Source organism: Pelobates fuscus, chromosome 4, assembly GCF_036172605.1.
Source record: "Pelobates fuscus isolate aPelFus1 chromosome 4, aPelFus1.pri, whole genome shotgun sequence".
Lineage (NCBI taxonomy): Eukaryota > Metazoa > Chordata > Amphibia > Anura > Pelobatidae > Pelobates > Pelobates fuscus.
The window spans coordinates 149,251,840-149,275,348 of NC_086320.1; the positions used below are offsets into that span (position 1 = coordinate 149,251,840).

Here is a 23,509-nt window from a genome sequence, read left to right on the forward strand (position 1 = left end):
GCCGCTAGAGGCGCTTCTGCGACGTTGGATGCGAAAATCGCATTCAGCGTGCAGAACGTCCATAGGAAAGCATTGAGAAATGCTTTCCTATGAACTGTTTGAATGCGCGCACTCCACTTGGGTGCCAAAGGAGGGGGCGGGCCCTGGATTAAAGTAAGTAACTGAAGGGCCCTGAGGGTGGGAGGAACCTAAGGGTTGTATAGTGTTCGGGAAACAAGTTTGTTTTCCTGACACTCTAGTGATCCTTTAATTTGAGATTCTCAAAGCACAGCAATGTAAATTTCCTGACATCCATGTTGCTTTGCAAATAACCTAGTTGGAAGTGTGCGGGGCTCTCATGACATTATGGGACAATAATACACACATGCGCAGTTAGTTCTGTCAATGCAGTGCCCAGAAATGTGACTTATAAATTGCCTCCAAAGCAAAACAAAAGTGGGACCAAGGAGAAAGTTACTCAATAATGTAGGACGGTCACCGGAATTAATTTTTTTTTATTTAACTACTGTATTTAGGAAATGTGCTGCGTGAGAGCTGAGGAATAAGATTAAATGTAGAAATCCTCACATATATCCTACAACTGCGCACCATGACTTTGGCTCCGTCAATCATCCTTATAAATGTTGCCCTTTTCTGCCAATGAATGTGGTTAATGGAAGAGGAGAAACTGAAATGTTCTTTATCATCTTCCTCATTTTTATTGTGTAGACCACTATGCCTATATTGAACAAGATTGTGAGGCCATTTGGTAAATCTTTAAAAGGGATACTTTAGGCACCAAAACAACTTCAGCATGAAGGGACACTGTAGTCACCAGAACAACTACAGATTAATGCAGTGGTCCTGGTGTCTACACCCTGTCCCTGCAGGCTGAGCACTGTAAACACTGCTTTTTCAGAGAAAAGGCAGTGTTTACATTGCTGCCTAGTAGCAGTCAGTCAGCCAGAGTTGCTTCATGCCTAAGTGCTACAAAACGTGAAGCACTGACGTCCAGTGTATCCGCTGAACATTTCCCGTAGAGCTGCATTGATTCAATGCATCTCTATGAGAAGACACTGATTGATGCAGCACAATGGTTTTGCCGCGAATGGCATAGGATTGCCTGAGATCGCCAAGATTAATGATCTCAGCCATAGAGGTGTGGCCAGCTGTGGAGAGACCAGCATGACATAACAGAAAATGCAAGTTTAAAAAACCTTTCACTGCTCTGATAGAGGGATTAACACTATAGTGTCAAGACTTTTACATGGTGTGGAGTCCGACGTGCAGAGTTATACGCTCACCCTTGCAAATAAACACAGACCAAGGTAACCAGGTAAGAAGTCACCTGGGCTGTGAACCTGTGCACAGGGGATGTGCAGGAATAGTGCTATAAGTTGCAGTACAGGCAAGGACAAGTAGAAGAGTGGTAGAGGAAAGCCAAAGTCATGGGAAGCCAGAGGTCAGAGTAAACGAAGAAATAAGCCAAGGTCAGAAACCGGAATCAGTCTGGAGAACACTAGATCAGGATACACAATAACAGGAACCAGAGTCAATTAACTGACACTGCCCTCAGAGAGAAGCAGTGTTTTATCCCTGGCTAATTAGCAATATGCTTCAGGTGGACTAAGATTGACAGGAGCAGCCACAGGAAAAGTCCAGTGTGTTCCTGACACTATAGTCTCATGTAGTCTCACTGATCAATTGTCTACCATTTAGAAGTTAATTCACTTTGTTTATGCAGCCCTAGTTACACCTCCCTGCATGTGAACTTACACAGTCTTCCTAAAATACTCCCTGTAAAGAGAGTACTAAAGTTTAACGTTCCTTTACTGCACAATCTGTTTAATTTAGATCTCCTGCTCTGTTAATCGCCTGGTAGAGCCTTGTGTGTGTGTGATTAAAATTCAATTAACAGAGCAGAAGATAAAAACTTCTAAAGTAAGTCAAGTTCTGATTGAAAATAAAGCTATTTTTTCATGCAGTCTGTGTGAGTCACCGCCAGGGAAGGTGTGTCTTGGGCTGCATGGAAGAAACAAAAGTGATTTTGACTACTATACGGCAGTGAATTGAGCAGTGAAACTGTAGAAACATGATCTATGCACCCAAACTGCTTTATTAAGCCAAAGTTGTTTTGTTTCCTACAGTATCCCTTTATATTAATATACATTTTAAAAGAAAATATTGCATCACATTAATAAAAGGTTAAAAGTGCCACTATAGGCACCAAAACAATATGCCCATGTAGTCTCATTGCTCAATTATCTGCCATTTAGGAGTTAAATCACTTTGTTTATACAGCCCCAATAACACCTCACTGCATGTGACTTGCATAGCCTTCCTAAACACTTCCTGTAAAGATAAATACAAAAAGTCCTGCGCTCACTCCCATCACTCCTGGGCGGCAGCAACGACCACAGTACACATCAGCCCCAATATATACAGTAAAAACCAAAGAAAAAGTTACCTGCGCTCTCTCCTGAATCCCTATGCATATTTAAACAAATGGAGGTCATTTAGTTACTCCAATGGCCATTGGAAGAAATGCCCGTCTGCCAACGTCAAGGCAGACCCCCTAGGCAGGTCCTACACTGACCTTTCTAACAATGCTGCCGCCCATCCTATGTGTTCTTTTTAAGGGTTAATAAGTATATAGGGGTGTATATAAAAAATGGACCTTCACTTCCGCGTTCCAACAGAGGAGTTCAAGAAGTTGTAATATATGGTAATGTGGCCATCTAGTGGTCGCCATGGGAACAGTCCCAGATAATGGATGTTAAGCAATTATATATCTATCAAGACAAAATATAAGAATATCGGCAGCAACATGGAGAAATAAGATTGTAAGACATAAATCACTCATATTAGAGTCCCCTATAGGTATTAATGTAAATTCAGTTTATTTATAATCTAAGATATTAGAATGGCTGTAAATAATAATATATATGAATTAAAGAAACAGTACACACATCTACCGTGAGTGAGTTCTTAATATATAAGCATATATTTATCCAGATGAAATACCCTTAATTGGATAATAAGAACAATTGTTAATCAACTTATTTTTCGCTAGGAAGATATATAAAAAGTTGTGGTATGAGGACTTAATCAATACCACTCCCTCTCAAGGAATAAAGAGGGAAAAAAAAGAAGAAAAAACAAACATTAATCCGCTACAACGTACAGATACATGGACAAGTTAGAGATCCAATATGTTTATAAAAAACAGACCAGATCAATGTCTACATTCAATCCCATTGGTTCTAATGTTTGTAGTTGGTGAATCCAAAAGGTTTCCCTTTGGGATAGATTTTTTATCCTATCCCCACCACGCCAATGGGGGGCAACTCTCTCAATACCTATACATCTGAACTGTTTCCATGAAAAAGAGGGACATGTACTACAATGAGCAGAAACTGAGTGAGTAGTTAGCCCCTTTCTGATGTTATTCAGGTGCTCAAGTATGCGAACTTTCAAAATTCTTGTGGTGCGACCCACATACTGTCTGCCACACGGACACTGTAGTAAATAAACCACAAAGTCCGTGTGGCAGCCTATATCTGATTTAATGTGGTACATCCTCCCCGTAATAAAACTAGAGAAGGCATCCGATCTCTCAATAGACACAGTCCTACAAGCTTTACACGCATTGCATCCTCTACAAGATCCTATATTGGTGTTCGTAGAAGGGGTTTTAATAGCATAGCTAGGGGCCCAACATATTTTTTTAGATTTTGGCTCTTTTTAAAAATCACTTGGGGGTGTTGGGATAGATGTTTTCCCAACACTGGGTCTTGTAACAATATTGACCAATGGTTTTGTAATCCTTTTTTGATCTATGGTCCATATTGTATTGGGTCAAAAAGGCAGACCTAAATCGGTTATTCACCGGATCGGAAATGGGTTTGTCTATTAATAATGTATTTCTTTTAGTTTGTGTTAAATGGCGAATTTCTTTTTCCAAGGCATGTTTCTTATATCCCTTCTCTAGTAGTTTATTTTTAATGTGATGTGATTGGGTGAGAAAATCGTAATCATGTGAACTCATTAGAGTTTCGTCTAAGTCGTGTGAACTGGCTTTTAGCTATCCCCCTAAGCCACGGCTTATGGTGACAGCTATCCTGATGTACAAAGCCATTACCATCGGTGGGCTTAAAGTAGCATTTGGTATGTATTTGACCAGCTTCGTGAAACAGTGTGAGGTCCAAAAAATTGATTGTGTGTTTACTCCAAACTGGGGTAAAGATTAAATTATATTGATTAGAAAAATACCCCTCTCTGTCTCATTGGAGATATCTTTGCCAGAGGCTCAAGGAAGGTGAAAGGTCAGTGTAGGACCCGCCTAGGGTAACTAAATGACCGCAATTTGTTTAAACACGCATAGGGATTCAGGAGAGAGCGCAGGTAACTTTTTCTTTGACTTCCTGTAAAGATACTTTTAATGTTTGAACATACCGAACAGTCTCTTTAATTTAGCACTTTTTATCTCCTGCTCTGTTAATAGACCCTGCATGAACCTCCTGTATGTGACTCAAATTCAATTAACAGAGCAGGAGATTAAAAACGTCTAAAGCAAGTTAACATCTGATTGAAAATAAAAGCATTAGGCCTGCATAAACTATCTGAGACTACAGGGGAATGATCTATACACCAAAACCGATTCATTAATCTCAAGTTATTTTGATGCCTGTAGTGTTCCTTTAACTAAGCAAGTAATGATTTTCTGTTTTATTCAATGGTGTAATTTCCAAAAAAGTGTTACTTCCTCTTTAATAAGTATTGGACATGACAAATACAACTCAGTCTTAAATAACAGCAAATTACATTTAATCTATAATATGCTAGCAGAAATCTAAATTTCTCTAAAATCAAAGATTAATAAACTCCTCCTGTCAATGCAGTATGTGCCAGTCAGCAGAGATAAGAAGGCTGTGCTCAGCTTGTTTGTGTTCATGGATCCCCCTCCTGTCTGCCTTCAGCCTAAGGGAAAGCAATGCTTGCAAGGGGAAGGAAGGATTGGCTTTGTGTGAGAGCAGCACGAAGAAAAGGAGCCAGTATAAGTAATTGAAGCCGCTTTGGACAGACAATCAGAGAATGGAGATATAGAATAGATAAGTTGTATTAACATACCATAAAGGCAACATAAAGTGTTTCCAGACAGTGGTATGCAGGAGAGGAGTGTCTTACTTAATTGTATTATATTATTGAAGCCAGATAGTTAGAAAACTACAAACCGATGTCTATCATGGCAGGTTCAGTTTAAGGTTAAACTGCATAAGAACATGCTAAAAATGGTACAGTTCTCCACGCTAGCTCCCAAACATAAACACAAACAAACTGCAGTTAAACCGTAAAGGGTACTAATTTTAATATACAAAAAAAAAAAGTAATCAGATTTAAACATGTCTGGAAACATTTTTATTTCCATATTTTTTGAGACAGCATACACTTTGGTCTTTGGAGCATCACACTTTTTAACACCAATTCATTTGAATACAAAAGTAATTAAGGATTATATATAATAAAATATATACATATATAAAATAAGGCACATTAGCATATTCAACAAGAAAAACTTTCTTAACATATTGTTAGGATCGTGGATATCATTGCGTCAAAAAAGAACAACATTTCTGTACAGTGTTCTGTACACAAAAGCAGCAACATGTGCATAATTTTACATGTGGGCCACACTGGATTCTGGTTTCAAAAAGTGCTAGAAGTGTGTCAGACCAAATATAAGTTTGTAACGATGCCTCTTCAAGCATAAAGATGAAGTTACATTAAAGAGAGACTATAGGCACCCAGAGCACTTCATCTTATTGAAGGGGTCTGGGTGCTGTGTTCCTGTTCAAGAGGTGCTTCCTGGAGTTTCATGGAGTTGGACTCTGAAACTATGCTGGACATCATGATTTGCATGAGGATGTTAAACGTGTTGAAAAAACACATAGAAAAGCATTTAATAAATAAAGTATTCCCTATGAGGAAGGACTATTGCAAGCGTGGTTCTCACCCCATTATGTTTTCCCATCAGATGACATCAGAGGAGTCACACCCAACAACAAGGAAACTTGACGCTGAAATCAGGTAAATATAAAAAGGGTTTATAACCCTTTAAATTGACAGTGGAGAGGGGCCGAGGGTTCCCATGGTGTTTGTAATACAGCATTGTATTCCTAATGCTATAGTGTTCCTTTAATATAGCAAGAGAATTTTGTGTATGGACACTTCATTAACTACACTGAATAGGTGCATAGTTAACTATATGAACTCATTGTTTCCTTAAAAGTAAATAACGTGTAACGGTCTGATCTTGAGAATAACAATAAATAAAGATTTAGACCATGTAATAATGAGCTATAATTGCTAATTAATTTGGCACTAGCTTTAGAGCAAGTATTACTCAATAACTTAGGCTTTTTAGAAGACAAAGATGGACAGTAAAATAAAAAGAAATTCCTAAAGACATAAAAAGAAACGTTCACAAGGTAAACAACAAACACTGAGCAATATTATTCATTAGCAGCAAAATGCTTGGCTTACATAGAACCTGGAGTTTACCCACTTTTAATCAAGAAAGAAAAAGCCAGCAGGCCAGAGTAAAAGACTGTACCAAATCCTAAATGGCAGCAGAAAGATACAGTCCAGTTGCCCAGATGTCCTATTTTATCCAAAATTACTTGATAATGTGAGGTAATCAGTGATTGTAACATTTACATCCTTTTGCGGTTTTAGAACTATCTGCCAGAAGCATTGCTCCTATACGATGTAAATCCTTCCATTTTATGGCCATTCCTGCTTTCAATTCTTCCGCTCACTGGGTATGCTCTCTTCAGCAATGATGGGACCTGCTTTCAACAAATGAGAATAATGAGTATACACATGAGTATAAAACAACCAATTGTAAGTAAATGTTACCCCTTAATAGAAACAGGGGACTTGAAAAGCCTTGTATATTGGAACAGAACATCCTCAAATTAACCCTGTGCTCTCCCCTCTGTCAGGTAGGGCCATATTACGTACCTCCCAACATTTTAAATTGACACTAGGGGACATTTTAATTTTAGGGGTGTAACTGGAAGTGTGTCCAGGGGCAGGGTTGTAATAATGCATAACCACATGCAGCCATGGTGATTTTCTTGGAATTTGTGGGAATATCCACTGTCTGAAAAGACCACAATTGGATTTCACTCAATGTCAAATGTGCCTGATGGCCATTGTTTGATATGTTGGCTCAGTATGAGGGGCTCCATTAACACAGGGAGATCATCCGCTCATGCAGCGATCACAGGGTGGTCTGTCAGTAGTGACATCAGCTAAGGGAATTCCTCTGATGTCAGTGTTGGTATCGGGTAAATGTTAGTGTTAATGGTGGTTAAAGTAAGTGTAAGCTAGGTTTAGGTTAAGAAATAACTCCAGAGTGAGATGATGGTCCGTATGGTGACACAGACACTGTCAATTCCCCAAACAGGGAAATAAAACAGAGGCAAGTCATTACTAGATCATGTCTGTTATTTAATGCTACAAGTCCCCCAAACACCTGGGAAACATATGTGGGTATTTTTGAGAGACACAGTAGAATAAAGAACTGTTTTAGTCCTTAATGAGTTAAACAGAAAAAGTTAATAATGTAATTAAAACCCAGACTTCTGCTAACATTTTGAGGTACTTTGGTGCAGAGATGGGCTTAAAAAGGGCATTCTAAGCAACCTAAATATACAACAAATGTGCTGTTATGATGCTCTTAAGCTGTGGCTGCCAAAATATTTGCTAGTACCCTTGGCATTATTATCTAAAAAACTGGAGTAACAATACAAGCTGCATGAAATGCCCACAACAGAGAACATTTTAAATAGTTACACATACTGGGGCTGGCACAGATGGTTCTAGATGTCTCCCAAGGAATGAAAGCAAACGTCTCCAGATTAATCCACTTCCCAGGAACATTATTCCTGTAACCAGCCAAAACACTTGTGGATCCTACAGAGAATAACACAAATCAATATACAGAAACATAATGATAAGAGATCAGTTTATGGACACATATATTGCTACCCGTGAGAGCCACAGGCAGAGTTAACCCTTTCAGCATTTAAAGGGACACTCCACTGCCCTAATACAAAGTAAAAAAAAAAGTCACTATATAGCAGATATATTCAAAATAAAAACGTGCATGCATTCAATTATACATTTGTTCATTGGGGGTATATCTAAAACAGATTGCAAAATCTGCAGTTCTCTTCTCTGAAGCCTTTGCAAACCCTCCCCTTCTAACCTTGCCCAGACTTTCAGGCTGTCCAATCACAGACTTTTCAATGTAGCTCACAGAGAATTCTTCACAAGGTGCTCTGAGCTATTGCGGCTTCTTGAGTTTAGCTCCACTGAGCAAACCAAACCAGCTCTTTTGGCAAAATTAGAAAAAGAAGACATTCTTTACACACAAAGCTAGCTATTGAGGCTTGGCGTTACTTGCAGAGCACAAACCAGGAAAGTTATGCCGCAAGTAACGCCAAGCCTTAATAGCACGCCAGTAACCAGCCTCATGCTGATGAGTTGCATTAACAAAACAACTGACCATGAGTGGTTCACTGGATTTGTATCTCTTCCTCAGTTCTGTTTCAAAGCTGTTGTATAACTTTAACTCCAAGTAATCTCAAGTGTAAAATATGTTTTTCAATACAGTTTTTATTGTGATAGTCAGATGGAAATAATATATCATGTACAATATCGTTCTTCATTATTTATTTATATGTAAAATGCAGACATCACGCCTAACAACTTCCAGGAAGAAAAAAAACTAAAACAAACACAAAAAAGAATCTTAATAAGCCAAACAAACTAGACCTATTGAGGAGATGTGAACCAAAATATGAAAGCCTTAAATTTGATTTAGCTTACCTCTTCGAAAGAAGACTCCAGATTCATGCCAAATGCAACTCCAATAAGGCCAAAGAGTGAGAGAGAGAAAGTCCCCATGGTTAGCTGCAAGTTTAGCCTCATCATTACATTACGATGGCTGGAAAAGAAATACCCATTATAAATGCTTGATAAGGACAACTGTCTCACAGGATCTTACAACTTGCTTGCCAGGAATTATTCTGTGTATTTTAAAGACTGAAGGTAATGAGGACACAATTAACCCCCACGAAAAAAGGCACAGAGTCCTTACAGACATCTAGTAAAGCAATGCTTCACAAAGAGGATAGGCTAATCCACTCAATGAGATCTGACTTACCTTGTGGCATTTTGTGAAAGGTACAAATCATACAGTGCTATATAGGATTGTGTGTAGGGAGTGACTGTACTGGGCAGTAATAAACAAAACAATCATAAATATCAGCAGAAAGATACCAAACAAGGCAAAGTTGTGGGTGCCTTGTGTTTTATTTTGTACATTACTCCTCCTCCTTTAATTTTATGATAATGTTAAGGAAAGTAGCTTCCTGTATTATGGGAGAAAAGTATTCTAAAATAATAAACACTCTGTATGTAGACTGTAGACTGTAATGGTTATGTTGCCAGGAGACTCCTGGTACTGCCCCACAGTAAGTAGTGAAATAGTTTCTTGAACAGTCTGACACTCACCTGAGCCCATGGACACATCTGCTCTGAGTACCTCTGCTGCTCTTCTGCAGCTTGGTCCGCCTTCGCTGAGGTCATCAGCCTTAATGACCATTTTATCCAATCAAATGCTTCTCATTTAGAAGCACTGCAATCTGAATGTGCATGCATAGAAATTGCTGTGATGCGCCCTATACTTCTATTAGTGAAGAACCGAATCAGACTCTCTCACTGTGGAAGCACCCTGAGACAGTTACTAGAGGTGTGTTTAATCGCACAATAAAAAAAAAAAAAGTAAATATTTTACAATGTGTGAGATAAATGGCAAGGCCCCTGTACCCTGACTACTTCATCGAGATTAAGGGGTTTGGGTGATTACTGTGGTCATTTAACATAGCTCTCTAAATCCTAGGTATATTCTGCTCAAAACTCACCTGTCTAGGTTGATGAAAATTACACTTTCGGAGTCATCAATCAGAACTCTCAGTTCTCTGGCAGCATTAGCCAGGTCGTCTGCCTGACGGTAGTAGTTGTCAAGCAGCAACTCCATTTCCTCTGCATGATCCATCCTGGATGTACCTTCTTCCCTATGCGCATACACAAGGAGGAAACAAAAAATAAACAAATTCAATGATAAACTACAAGAGCAAGGAAGCTGAACACCTAAGCATTATTCCCAACGTTTTGGAGTAAATATGTTGGCAACCTTGCTTCTAAACTCTCAAAGGTTTTTCAAAATTTTAACCAATTACATGCTGGCTTCAAGTCGCAATTTAAATGCAATATGTTCTTTGGATGCTTTTTAAATTCCACTCTTTAGTATCACAGATACAAATAAATGACTTGCATATAATACATCTGATTTAGATTTTCTTGAGCAGAGCACTGGCCTAACTGTGAGAAATCCATGTATTTTGCTCTTTGATCATGAAAGTCAGTTAAAGCAAATCTGTATATCGAGTGTTAGAGTAATATAGGGGTGATTTAGATTAAGGCCCCGTCTCAACTTATCGAATAAATCGATATTACAAACCTTTAGTCTCTAGACACACTGCTGCTTCTCACGAGACTGAGATTCTCAGAGTTTTTGGGTGACAATGATAAATCTGTACACAAAACGTATACGTTGTCAGCACGTATACAAGAGGCGACTAATAGCAGCAGCCCTGCCTTCCTGACATCCCTTCCCCTGCAGTGAGCAGAATGAAGTCATAGTAGGAGAACAGGGTTGCAGGTAGAACTCAATTGTTTTTTGCCAGAATGGTTTCTCAAATATAAAACAAAGTGTTTGATTAAAACACTGTCTTTGGTTTGAGTAAACCTTTAAAAACTCAGTAGGCAGCTAACTGAAGAGAATATAATCCTAACATTTCAGGGAAAGCATTAATGCACCATAGCCAGTTTAATAAAAAGAAGTGGTTTATACCAACAATATCCCTTTAAGATGAATTTGGGACATCAAACTAATTAAATATATGTTTAACACATTCCAAATATGACAATAATTAATTTGAATGTTTTTTATTAATATATACAAATTCTTATCATACCCTTAGGGGTATCAATTAATGGGGAATGAGCTAGATCACATTCATTATGTTTGATGCAAAAACAATTGGATTGGGATCACAAAACCTTTAAACACTCACTATAAAACAGACAATGATGCACGAGATCTATACACGTTCTGATTATTCCGCTTTAAATTCCCCACACAAGGAATGCATTCTGTGTATTTAATTTATTGTTTGCTCAGGTGAATATATTGCTACAGAGTCATGCACATTGACAAAGCTAATTTATGCATGAAAACTTTCAAGACTCACCTTTAGGCAAATGAAACAATACCCATCTGGTAATATGTATAAATCAGTCAGAAACTTAGGTAAGTAATCAGAATTGGGTTCATGTCTTTGATATATATTTTACAGACAAAATAGTGTAGGGAACAATTGTTCTAAATGGTGCGCTATGTGCTGCAAGTGTTTCTTTAAGAACAAGGCATGGTGTTCTGGGATCTTTAAAGAACATATATATATATTGTAAAAGGGGGCCTCCCGAAAGACTGTATAGGTAAGAGGGTGAGGTGGGTGGGGTGAACAGTGCACGCCTCGTCAAGGTAAGAAGGGGGGAGTAGCGTTTATATAGGAACGCTAACTCCTCCCACAAATACAGGCCTTCGGCCTTTCACATACATACATATATACATTATATATATATATATATATATATATATATATATATTTTTTTTTTTTATTATTATTTTTTTTGTCGTCTGTGTTTTGGTGTTAATCCTTGTATTTCTGGTCAGGCGTGTTGTATATTTCTTATGTACCTTTTCTCTATGTATTGTCAAAGTGTTTCAATAAAAATATACATTGCAAAAAAAAATTCATAATTTGAAATGCATAATTTCAGATGGGATACATAATTTAATATGCAGTTACTTTTGTTTATCTGCAGTTTGCAAACCTGACATGAGGCAGGCTTCAACACTCTCAACCCCCCAAACACTTAGTAGGCAGGATATTAACACATGCATACAGGCTGATCGACCATTATCCTATAAATGGTAGGTCTTGAACTTTTTCACATATTGCAATAAGTGCTGCTGCAGATTTTACAATACTTTACTGGTTGGCTAGGTCCGCAGCTTGCAATATTTTCTATAATGTAAGTCAAGGGCCACTATTGCTATTTGATGGAGATATGGCATTATGGCTGTTATTAAGAGAAGTTTTGGTTTACATAGCAAAAACATTCAATACTCAGACCGGAGTCCTACATCAATAAGCAGCATGCAGGACAATATAATGTATTTGACATAAACTCAATACACCCATATAAACAACTTCTTTATGAACTGAAAAGCAATATGCTGATCACCCTTTAACACTCAAATGTTTAAGTCATATAAAAAAATAAAAGGGAGAAGTGCAAGCTATAATAAAATACTTACAGGACTTGAGAATCTGTCCGTTTGGTAAGGCATAGCTCTTCAATCAATTCATCTTCGTCAAGGATTTCTAATATTGCTTCTTTGAAAACCTTAATATCTGTTTCTAATTCTGACAAACTGTAGTAAAAATAAAAACAACACAGGATAAAAAAAATAAAAGCTTGAATATATATATATATATATATATATATATATATATATATATATATATATATATATATTTATATATATATATAAAAAATATATTGGATACATTGTTAGACAAAGATCTGCACACACCAAACAAGCCATAAGACTTGCTTTCCCCACAGAAATCTCACATTTTCAATGCGGTTTTTACTGCGAGGGATTCTGGGTAGGTATGTGCAAATAAGTTCAAACAATCACATTTTTGAGTCATTTATTTCACTTTATACATTGATTCCTGTTTAGGTTACTGGCCCTTCTCCGATCACATGGGGAAATAGTTTTTACTCACCATGTAATTAAGCAGTGAGAGTGCAGTAGCGTGATCTATACATTAAAACTGCTTTGTTAAGCTCAAGTTGTTTTTATGCCTATAGTATCCCTTTAAAGTCCATGTATTAACATCAGTAATATTTTAATAACATAAGATCATCATCATTAGAAGACAGTAAAGCTAGCCAAACCTTACAATCCATTACAATAAAATCCACAGAAATATGTTACAAATAGGAAGTGAATCAAGAAAAATGCTAATTTTACAATTGCCTTAGCAGTTCCAGGTGGATCTATAAAAGATTCCCTTATGACTTTCTATTACATATAGTACGCTAATAAATAGGCTTTAGTGTTTAAATCATAAACGCTTTAATATAGTATTAAAGGAACACAACAGCTTAATGTAGTAGTTCTAGTGTTTATAACATGTCGCTGTATGCTTATCCTTGTAAACATTGCCTTTTGCAGCTCATCCAAAAATTAATTGTTCATGGTGAGCGGTGTCAAATGACATGCTCATTAATACACAACAAAGCACTGTGGATGCAATAAGCACATATAAAAGCTTTAATCCCTTAAGGAAATAGGAAATTGTACAAGTTCTCATCAAAACAAAACTTGGAATTTGATTATATATCCATTAAACCACAATTTACCTCTTTCATATTAAGTGTATCCACACTTATTATATATAATTTTGTTCAGGAGAAATACATCAAATATGTATATGAAAATTTCATATGAGTAAAGCGTAATATATTTTTATTTTCCAAGTATTGCATGGTATTTTAACTGTGATTGTCATAATGCTCTTAGCTTTTACAGAAACAAAATACAGCTATGTCTCCCAAATACAACAGTACTCCCCATGTACATGTACATGTTTTATGGGGTTTTGGAAAGTTACAGGTTCAAATACAAGGCATGCAAATTACATTCTATGAACTTTCTGCATGGGTTGTCATGCAGATCCCTCAATACACAATTAATAAAATCACATAATTATGCATAAATATACACAGAATTAGAACCAAAAAAATTATATATATCAAGGTCTTGAGAAAGACCCGAATGGGTCGAAACGTTGGCTATTTTTTAATGCTATACCTATTGGAATAAACTACCCCTTTTTCCATCTACCAAGTCCTTGGCGTGCATCTCTTTATATATTTTCAATGTGGGATTGCACCCAGGCTAAATTGAACTATACACATGAAAGGGTGAGTTGCAAGAAACACTGTTTGAATATATATATATATAAATATATATATAAATATAAATATAATCTCTTGTGTCTCGCACTCAAATGCTCCCAGTCTTGTCCATGCCTTGGTGCAACCTCCGGCTAATCATATAAAAAAGCACTCGTAGGACTTGTCGTGGTAAAATAGATGCTTTTATTCAGCAATCAAAAATCACAGTATGTCAGCATCTTTTTTACCACGACAAGTCCTATGAGTGCTCTCTACCAAGGTGTGTGTGTATATATATATATATATAAAAATAATCCTGTTGAAAGTTTGGGTTGCAAACCGAAACGTCGATCTCTTAACTGTGGAAAATAAAAGTTAAGTTTTACTCTGAAAACTTTTGGAGTCCTATCGCTATGCTATCTTGAGAGGAAGGCTAAATTGAGATTTCTCTAGAAGTGTATAATATCATTATAATGCAGTCCATTATATTATCCAGCTATGGGATCATGGTGTCATAGCAATCACATGACTCGGATGGGTGGGATCTGCTGCAGTTGTTACCATCGGATCTGGCGTGGAAAGTAACTATGCCTGCTCCCGGGAGGGGCCGGTCGATAAGGCTTTGCTAATCCACTGTAATGCTGTTAAAGAGCTCTCTTTGTAGGATGGCAAAGCATGCCCCAACGTCATTAGTCACCAAAGCCTCTACAGCTTAATGTAGTGGTTCTGGTGTCTATAACCTGTCACTGCAGGTTTTTCCAATGTAAATGCTACCTTTTCAGAAACGCAAACAAAAAGAAAGTTTGACATAGGTTTGTGATAAAATGGTTACATGAAAAGTATCAAAATGCTCTAAAAATTGACACTCCAGGAACCATAACTTATTCAAAATTAAGTTGGTATGCTGCCAGGGGGTTCTTGGCTCACCTGAAGGGGTTAAACCGTTCTCTGACAGCTTAACCCCGAAATCTTAGTTCCAATGCAGAATCTCCCTGCCCTTCAGTTTTCTAAAAATCTCTAAACCAGAAGGCTCTTACAAAATCAGACAGAGGCACCCACAGCATCAAGCTAGGATAATGGATGAGGATTTACTGACTGGCAGAGCATCAGCTGAACATTTTCATGAAATAAGCAGCGCCGCTGTCCAATTCTGCAAGTTTCAGTTTTAGAGAGGCTTACAAAAAGTTAACAGATATCACACTTATACGCTTGTCTGTCAAAATATGAAAAAACTAAAAAACTAACAAACCAAACCCCCCCAACAAAACTAACACAAGGGAAATAATTACAGCTCTAGCCACAATCACATAATGTATAATTTATTACTCATTGATTTGATCGCTTCTTGTCTGGAAATTTGCTCTTTTCTTAAAGTGGCTCTGTTAACTCAAACTTATCTTTCTCCTGTTTCTTCTTTTCTTCCTCTTTCTGAAACGGTTCTTTTGTCAAGCTAACAAAGAAAGTGGAGTTTGCCTTAAGCACAACCCTTTGTCAAGATTTTTCAAGTGTAGGAAAAATACATAAGGCAAAAAAATCCCTACTTAATATATCGGAAATTAAGAAAAGAAGAACAGTTTCTGAAGGAGGAAGAGCATAGGAAACAATGGTAGAAAGGCAAGTTTGAGGTTAAAGAGATACGTTAAGGTGTATTGAAAACCTTATTGCACTAAATTTCTCACAAACCAGACTTGCCTTTTTCCACTTTGAAGCAAAATGTGCAATTTGCTCCTATCTATTGACAGTAGTTTTGGATCCACCAATGCTTCCAACGTTTCCATGATATGAGGATGCAAAAATTGTAGTCTCCCTTGAAGAATGCTCATCTAGATGACAACATTATCCTTCATAAGCATTGGAACAGTAAGGTAATGATGTCAATATAAATTAGTATAAAAGAGTCCCATTTCCCAATACCATTTAAACCTTGGAGAGAATACTTGTATCTCCTTTGCAATCAGTTAGTAACTCAACACATGGAATGCTATAGGTTTGCAGCTTGATTACTAAACAGTAAATTCAAAAACATGCTAAAGAAACAGATTTGAAAAAATAATTGAACTAACTATAGTAACAGCTTGGATACTTTGAATTTTGCAATTCAATTTCTAATTCATTGTTAGTGGAGTATCCTTTCAACATTCACGGCTAGACTTCTGCTGATTGGGAACTAATGATTGTCAATGAAGTTTGCAGTCTCAATACAAGGGTTTTAAAAAGTTTCTCAGGATCATCAATAACTTCAAGGAAGAATATTAAAAACATAACTTCTGCAAATTTTAAACTGAATGGTTTTCCACAGAAAGGGTAAAATGAAAGGCTTACTCCAAGTACCATGGGATCAACATATGGCTTCTGCAGCTTTGTAGAAATCTAAGGCATGGCCACTGGTTACAGAGGTACCTCGGATCTGGTGGGGACCCAGGTAAGACGGCATAACATTGCAAAATGGTTTGCTGCATTACCGGGAAAAGGGGCAGGGTACTCCTACAGTCCTTGGGCCAAGACATCAGTACTAATACAGTGGGCTTAAGTGGTTATGGTGCACAGAGTAACCCTTTAATAAAAAAGAAAGGAAGGGTTATATGAATCAAATTAGGTGAGACTAGGATGTTATACTTTTTTATTAACAATGTGTGGTAGATAAACTCACATGTAGCCTGTGAAAATGGTTTCTAAAGTGTTACCACTTTTTGAGTTGTAGACTAGAAGACTTGTTCCTTCACATTCTTTCCAAAATCATACAGCCATTTGTCAACCTCTGCAATATTTATGCAAGCCATGGTATCAACATATTAAAACCCCTATTATACAGTTGTTGTTCTGGGTTACAAAGTACACTATGACAGTAGGTAAAATGTCTGTGTCGTTCCCAAAAGGTAGATCCCCAGATGTTTTAACAACTTCCATGATGCTTCGTCATTCTAAAGGCATGAAAAGCATAATGGGAGATGTAGTTCTAAAATACCTAGGGATCTATCTTTTGGGAACGCCTGTTCTAATAGATCCAACTGTTGTTAATCATGATAAGGCTTTAAAGAGCAGCATTGAACTAGGCTTCCCCAAATAATTCAAAGCATATTTTCCAAAACTGTACGAAGTAACACAGCAGTGTTTCCATACTTAATGAAACTTTGTTTTACATAACAATTCAAAATAAATGATATGCGGGAACTCACCCGATGTTGTAGAATAGCTTCCAAGGCTCTGAATTCAAAAGGCAAGGAATAGGTGACCAACTGACCTTCTCCAGCCAACTGGGGTGCAAGTTCTCTAAATAACCACTGATCCAGTTGGAGGTTGCGATAATCCAGTATTAGGAGATGCTCTGAAGTTATAACGGCTTTAAGGAACTGCAAATGGAAAAGAATGTACAAGTAATGGATATATAAACATTCCAATAAAGACTGCCAGTAGAGAAATGTAAATAACAGGCAGCTAAACAAAATATTAACATGCACAGCGGATCGCTGGAAGGGAAATACATTTTTTATTTTTTTTTACTTTAGTAGCTTCTTAACAGGTGCTACCATAACGGCCAAAAAATATACCTGTCTCTTCACTCTGCACTGTGTAGTCTCTGGCTCTGTACTTCTGAACTATAGAAGCAAAGTTTAAGGATTTAAACTTAATTTATACCAGTCTCAAAGCATTTGAGAAAGAGATCCATATGATTATAGATAAGCCTGTGAGCCATGTTTCCCCTATGAAAAGAAATAAAACATGTCAGGTCTCACAGGAAGTGAAATCAAAACTAAGGTTCGACTTCAAACTGGAAAATTCCATCACGACTCATTCTTATAATCCAAACGCTTTATTGCCCGAAAACTGAAAATTCACAAACGAACTGCAGTAAAAAAAGCTAACGTCATTGTGCTACCAACACAGTCTAAGTTTCGCTTCGTGCACTCTCTCAATCACAAAACACATAGACTTTGTTGGTAGCACAATTAAATTAGCATTTTTTACTGACGTTTTAAGAATAAGCAGTGATTGATTTTTTCCAATAGAAGCCAAACCTTTCATTTTGATTTGGCTTTAAGTATCTGTGAGCTGACCACTTCCTACGCTATCTGAAAATAAGGAAATGATTTGCAAGCAGCGGCTAAATCATTATATAGCATGAATTTTGGAACATGCTACAGGATAAAGAGAGGTATCTGATATAATCCTTATAAGCTTTCAAGTCTGACAGGAAGCAAAACACAGAGGTTAAAACAGTGTGTCTACATTCAACATTATTATAGAGACAATAGATATTACCATTACTACTACAGAGATGTGAAATTAAAAACAAAATCCACTTGTTCAAGGGTCTAAATATGTAGCCCAAACTATGTGCCCTGACGCATAAAATCATTTCAATCTAGAAGGATTAAGGCCCTGCTACAGCCCAGAGCAGACAGTCTCTCTCTGTCGTTGCCTCCACCCAACAGTGTGTGTGTGTGTTTCCTGGATGTGCTTAGTGTGAGCCGGCTGTGTGTTATGTATATGTGGTAGCACTCTCTGTTTTACACCCCCACCTCGTCCTGCTTACGTTTCTGCACAGAGGTGGGATGCTATGATATTTGGTGCTCCAGCAAGGGTTCTGGATACTCTGGTAAGCACATGCCATAGTAATCACTCCTTCCAGTGCTACACTCAGTGAGTCAAAGCACAGGCTGGGGTACCCAGCAGATACGCTCAATACCTGATTATTGAGTGCAAGGATTGCAAAGGAACACTTAGTGGTCAGCGTCCACCAGAGGTGAAGACCACATACTCCCTACCTGGCCCTCCAGGTACCCCACTAGCAGCCGTGCCACTTGCTTGAAAAAATACTGCCTGCTCGGCTCCCAAAACTACACGTCCCAGGCATCATGTGATCGGAATTCCACATCTGTGAGCTGTCCATTCAATTTAATTTCAATTAGTGACATGTTGCTATGGAATTAGAAATTAACGCAAATTCTGACTTAACTTTTAAAGGAGCACTCTGTGCATCAAAACCACTCCAGCCTTTAGAAGTGTTTGTGATGCTATAAGGCTGTGGTTATGGTGCACAGAGTGCCCCTTTATGATTTCATATAATGTACCTCCATTCTTAAGATGATCTTCTGGTTTCTAGAGGTGATACTCATCAGATGCTGGAATCTTAGATCTCGAGCTTGAAGACCTAGTTCCTGGTACAATTCAGTTTTTTTCCTTTCTGGAAAAAAAAAAATGATAAAGCAATTCATTCATGATTTTAAGTGTTAAAAATGTTTGCACTGCAAACAGCATTTTTCAAAGAATAATAAAACAATTACACTTAAAGGATAGAAGCATGTTATGTTGACGATTTATTATTTTGTAGCTCACAAACATGTGATAGGTCTAAGGTAAGGCTTGACAAATCCAAGGGTTTTGCCAGCTCTTTAGCCGAGGGAGCTTTAAATGCGGCCGCCGCGGAGAATATTGGAGCCGGACTGTAACGGCACCCCGGCATAAAAGGGGTAAAAGCCGTTTAGGAGATATTCCCTTCCAGCTACTGTAGACACAAATCCACCGAACCGGAGAAGCATACGAATGCTCTCAAACATACGAATGCTGTAAACAGCCGAATAGGAAAAACCATACGAATAGGTTTACACTCCTAGCAGTCGAACTGGAACAGCATACAAGGGTCAAGCAGGAACAGATTTTCTGGGGCTACCTGCCTGGCTTTTATGCAGGTCTTCCACCTGGTGGACACACCCCTAGGGGACCAGATGGAAGACTGGGAAACATATTGGACATTGACCAATCACAAGCTTACAATCCCACAATGCATCACAATCCCTCCTCTCTGACCTGGAGATAATTGGGAAGTAATCCAATTATCTCCAAGGACAGAGGCAAAACTCCATTAACCACATGGCAGACAAATGACAATAAAAATACATACTGTTACATTTATCACATAGAACATACACATTCTACATTTCCCCAGATAGCTTAGATCTGTGCGCACATTATTACCGGATGGCGCTCAGATCACATACATACAGTTCAATCGCCATAGAGCCAAAGTCTTTCCCATAGTCTTTCGGTATACGAATGGGCTCCATGGCTTAGCTATCTGGGGTAACACTGCTCACATATGGAAAATAAAAGGTTTTTAATGCAGGGCCATAGTCCAGCGGCAAGAGGTGAGCAACCAGGCTCCTCCAGTGGCGAGGTTGGTTCCAGCCACATTTCTCCAATTTACCAATCAGACTGACAGGGTATCTGACAGGCTATAGAAACCAGACAACTACATCAAGCTATAGTGGTTCTGGTGACGATAGTGTCCCTTTAAGAAGTGCATTTTTCTTGTTGAAAATGACTGGCTCCTAACTCTTTTAGCTGGCTTTTAGATTCCAAACACATTTGTCAAGCCTTGGTCTCTAAGGATTCCAGCCTTGAGAAACAATTTCATGAACTGTTGCTTACCAAAAGACGTAATGCTCCCCACTTTGTCAAATTTTATCTGGAATGAAAAAATAGCAATACAATCATTTTATTTTCTACAAAGCAATGGAAAGGGAATACATTCTCTATTATCTACATATAATTTTATGCTAGAGTAGGAAAATCAGTGCAGCTGTAGGTAACTGCAAATCTCAAATACTGAGCAAAAAAAACACAAGCCCAAAATCTTGTTTTGATATGTTCTTTTAGGGGGTTTATTTTCTAAGCAGCAACTTGCAGTACACCAACTTTAGAACACTACTTTAGTGTTACAGTGCAAGGTCCCATGGCAAGAAGTCAAACTGTTTTCTAATGTTTTGACACTCACCTCGTAGTAAAGTGAATGCTGGGAATTCCATGCTTAATAAAATTTTAAGGCCAAAATAGCCAAACTGAAAACAAGATTGGGTGAATTTTTCCAATTTGGCTATTTTGTCCTTGAAGGGTCACTATGGGCAAAACTCATTTCAATGAAGGGATCTGGGTGCAATAACCCTGTAGTAGTTTTAACCTTGCAATGTAAAACACTGTCGTTTTGTAGTATCTGCAATGTTTCCATTGCAGGGTTAAACACACCTTTAGTGGATGTCTTTCAAACAGCCACTAGAGGTTCTTCCCTGTGAAAACAAAGTCAAACTCGGTTCTTCAATCAAGTGCTGCTCGTAGAGGACATTTGATTGGACAAGCACAGCATGTGTATCTCATCCCCAATTCATTCTCCCCATTTATAAGACTAGCTTGAAAAGAAACGCACCTTTTACAAGCCAGTCTTATGAATTAGGAGTCAATGATCGGCTGAGAGCCTCAGCTGACTGCTCTCAGCAGTTCCCGTGCCTGGTGGCACTCTGTGCTTCCTGAAACTGATATTTCAGAAGCCATAAGCCGCCTAGGGGACCTGAGGATTGGCGCTGGAGGCTCAGTTTAACCCCTGAAAGTAAGAGTGCGCAAAGAGCATCATAATAACTTAATTTAGATTAAGTTGTTTTGGTGCCTAGAGTGCTCATTTAATTTAACTTTTTCACTAGCAAGGGTGGTAGAGCAATAGAAAGGAACGTATATTTGAGAGAAAAAAAAAAAAAGGTTATTTTCTTCAGGACCATAGATTCTTAGTTTGGTGACTAACACTATGAAATAATTAATGCTAGTTTGACAACTGTGGTTACATGTAAAAATGACAAACATCTTATCAGAATACTTACAATGGAAAATACTGGGGCCACGCTTGCCAACGTAGCCTGTGATGCATCAGTGGATGTATGCCGATTTATGCCACCTAAGAAAATCCATTGCAACAAATTATACATATGTAAGCAGTTTAAAAATAACATGTTTTCCCAAGCTTTGCAATACAGCTACAACTGCAGTTTGGTTTTGGTGATACAGGTATCTAAAAAGGTTTAGCTTACATTGGTGGTAAGGAAACAAAGTAGTAAGAAACAAAAGGTCTGGCATGCAATTTCACAAGTTAAAGCTCTATTTGCAGACCTGCTTACTTGGGTTTTGTTTCATAAATGCTTCAATATAGGAAAAAAACTGGACTGGCTATGTTGCTCCCTCAACAGGAGTAGCGATCCTACATAGTAATGGAGAACCACTACAGGCTGTAGCTATTTGAAGACTCACAAAGACCAAAGGCTGTAAGGAAGGGATCAATTAAATCCAATGTGGTTAATGGAAATTGAATTCAAAGAGCAATTAACTATGAAAATTCTTAATCATAAATGTCACTACGCCTGTAGTGTTAGTTAGCCATCGTTGTACGGTAATCACCTAAAGGAATTAGAATCTATGTTGAATATTGTCATGTACTTCTATATTACCCCTCTGTAGCTTCCATAAATCTAGTTAACCTATCATCGTATACTACCAACAAAACAGCAAGATACAAAGATATAGTCTATAAGCTTGTTTGAGCAGGGTCCTCATCAGCATATAGTTCCTGTAACTGTCTCATTTGTTGTCCACCCCCTCCCCCCCCCCCTTTTTTTTTTTTTTAATATTGTGAGGAGCTGTGGAATAAGTTGGGCTTTATAAATATCACTATTAATAATAATAAGGTCCTGGAGCCTCTTCTTGCACACAGCATACATCTATAGTGACACTCAAAATACATTAGCATGTTCTATACCCCCACATTGCCATTTGAGATTACTCACCCATGTATGGATGTGGCTTTGATTTTAACACCCCAGATTCTGACAGCCATTTCGATGTAACCCCTTGTTCTCCAAATAAGTATCCACTGTATCCTCTGCTTGTCCTGGTCTGTCTCAAAGCTCCCCATAGTATCCTCCTGCCGGCTCCCAGTCTGTGCAAAACGCAGGAAATATCCATGGAAGAACAAGTCTAGGGTCAGAGGGAAAAGAAACGAACTAAAACCCCATTAAGCCATGACCTGTCTAGCGACTTGTAAATCCTCACTCAGTGGAGCTCCTGACACTCTACACATGGCCTCTCACACCCGGAACCGCTGTCAGGGACGTGGTGCGGCATGGGACTTTTTTTTTTTTTTTAAACCAACTTTATCGACATCGAAATTATGTGTGGAACGACATGGGTTATGACTAGTATCTCAGAATATTGATCTAATGAATTTAGAATACTTATTACAATTCAGTCCAGTTTCTGTTACTTGTTATTTTCAGAATGCATGCAGCAATAAAAAAAAAAAAAAAAAAAGATTTCATATTATAAAAAAAAAAAATTAAATCATATTTTATTTTATAATTTTAATGTTTAGTATTTAAATCCCTGCTTCAGATTAAAATAAAATAAAATCTTTGCTTACACCTGATGGATTTAAAATCCCCATTTTTTTATTCTTTTGTTTTGGTTATTGTTTTAGTTTATGTGACACATATAGTCCCTTATTATTTGTACATTGAAATCGCATTCGCTATTCCTTATC

The 23,509-nt window shown here is 37.8% G+C and overlaps 1 protein-coding gene across 2 annotated transcripts; it reads right to left on the reverse strand.

Moving 5' to 3' along the window:
* Positions 1-5,537: 5,537 nt before the first annotated feature.
* MRS2 (magnesium transporter MRS2) lies at positions 5,538-23,076 on the reverse strand. Of its 2 annotated transcripts, none has more exons than XM_063451675.1 (11): positions 22,758-23,076; positions 21,801-21,874; positions 20,584-20,620; positions 19,227-19,339; positions 17,331-17,504; positions 15,847-15,977; positions 12,500-12,616; positions 9,975-10,127; positions 8,878-8,995; positions 7,846-7,959; positions 5,538-6,830 (listed from the first exon to the last, which is right to left on the reverse strand). In XM_063451675.1, the coding sequence occupies exons 1-11, from the start codon at positions 22,933-22,935 to the stop codon at positions 6,717-6,719; spliced, it is 1,323 nt and encodes a 440-aa protein (XP_063307745.1). In that variant the 5' UTR covers positions 22,936-23,076; the 3' UTR covers positions 5,538-6,716. The 2 variants fall into 2 exon arrangements, with proteins under 2 accessions (XP_063307745.1, XP_063307746.1); XM_063451676.1 differs by having other exon boundaries at positions 5,539-6,827.
* Between the last annotated feature and the right edge of the window lie 433 nt (positions 23,077-23,509).

Coding starts and splice junctions, on each gene's coding strand:
- MRS2 (XM_063451675.1), bottom strand. CDS start 22,935: ATGGATATTTCCTGCGTTTTGCACAGACTGGGAGCCGGCAGGAGGATA. Junction 17,505..19,226: donor AGATCATCTTAAGAATGGAG/GTACATTATATG, acceptor TTCCATTTGCAG/TTCCTTAAAGCCGTTATAAC. Junction 7,960..8,877: donor TGGAGTCTTCTTTCGAAGAG/GTAAGCTAAATC, acceptor TATTCTCTGTAG/GATCCACAAGTGTTTTGGCT.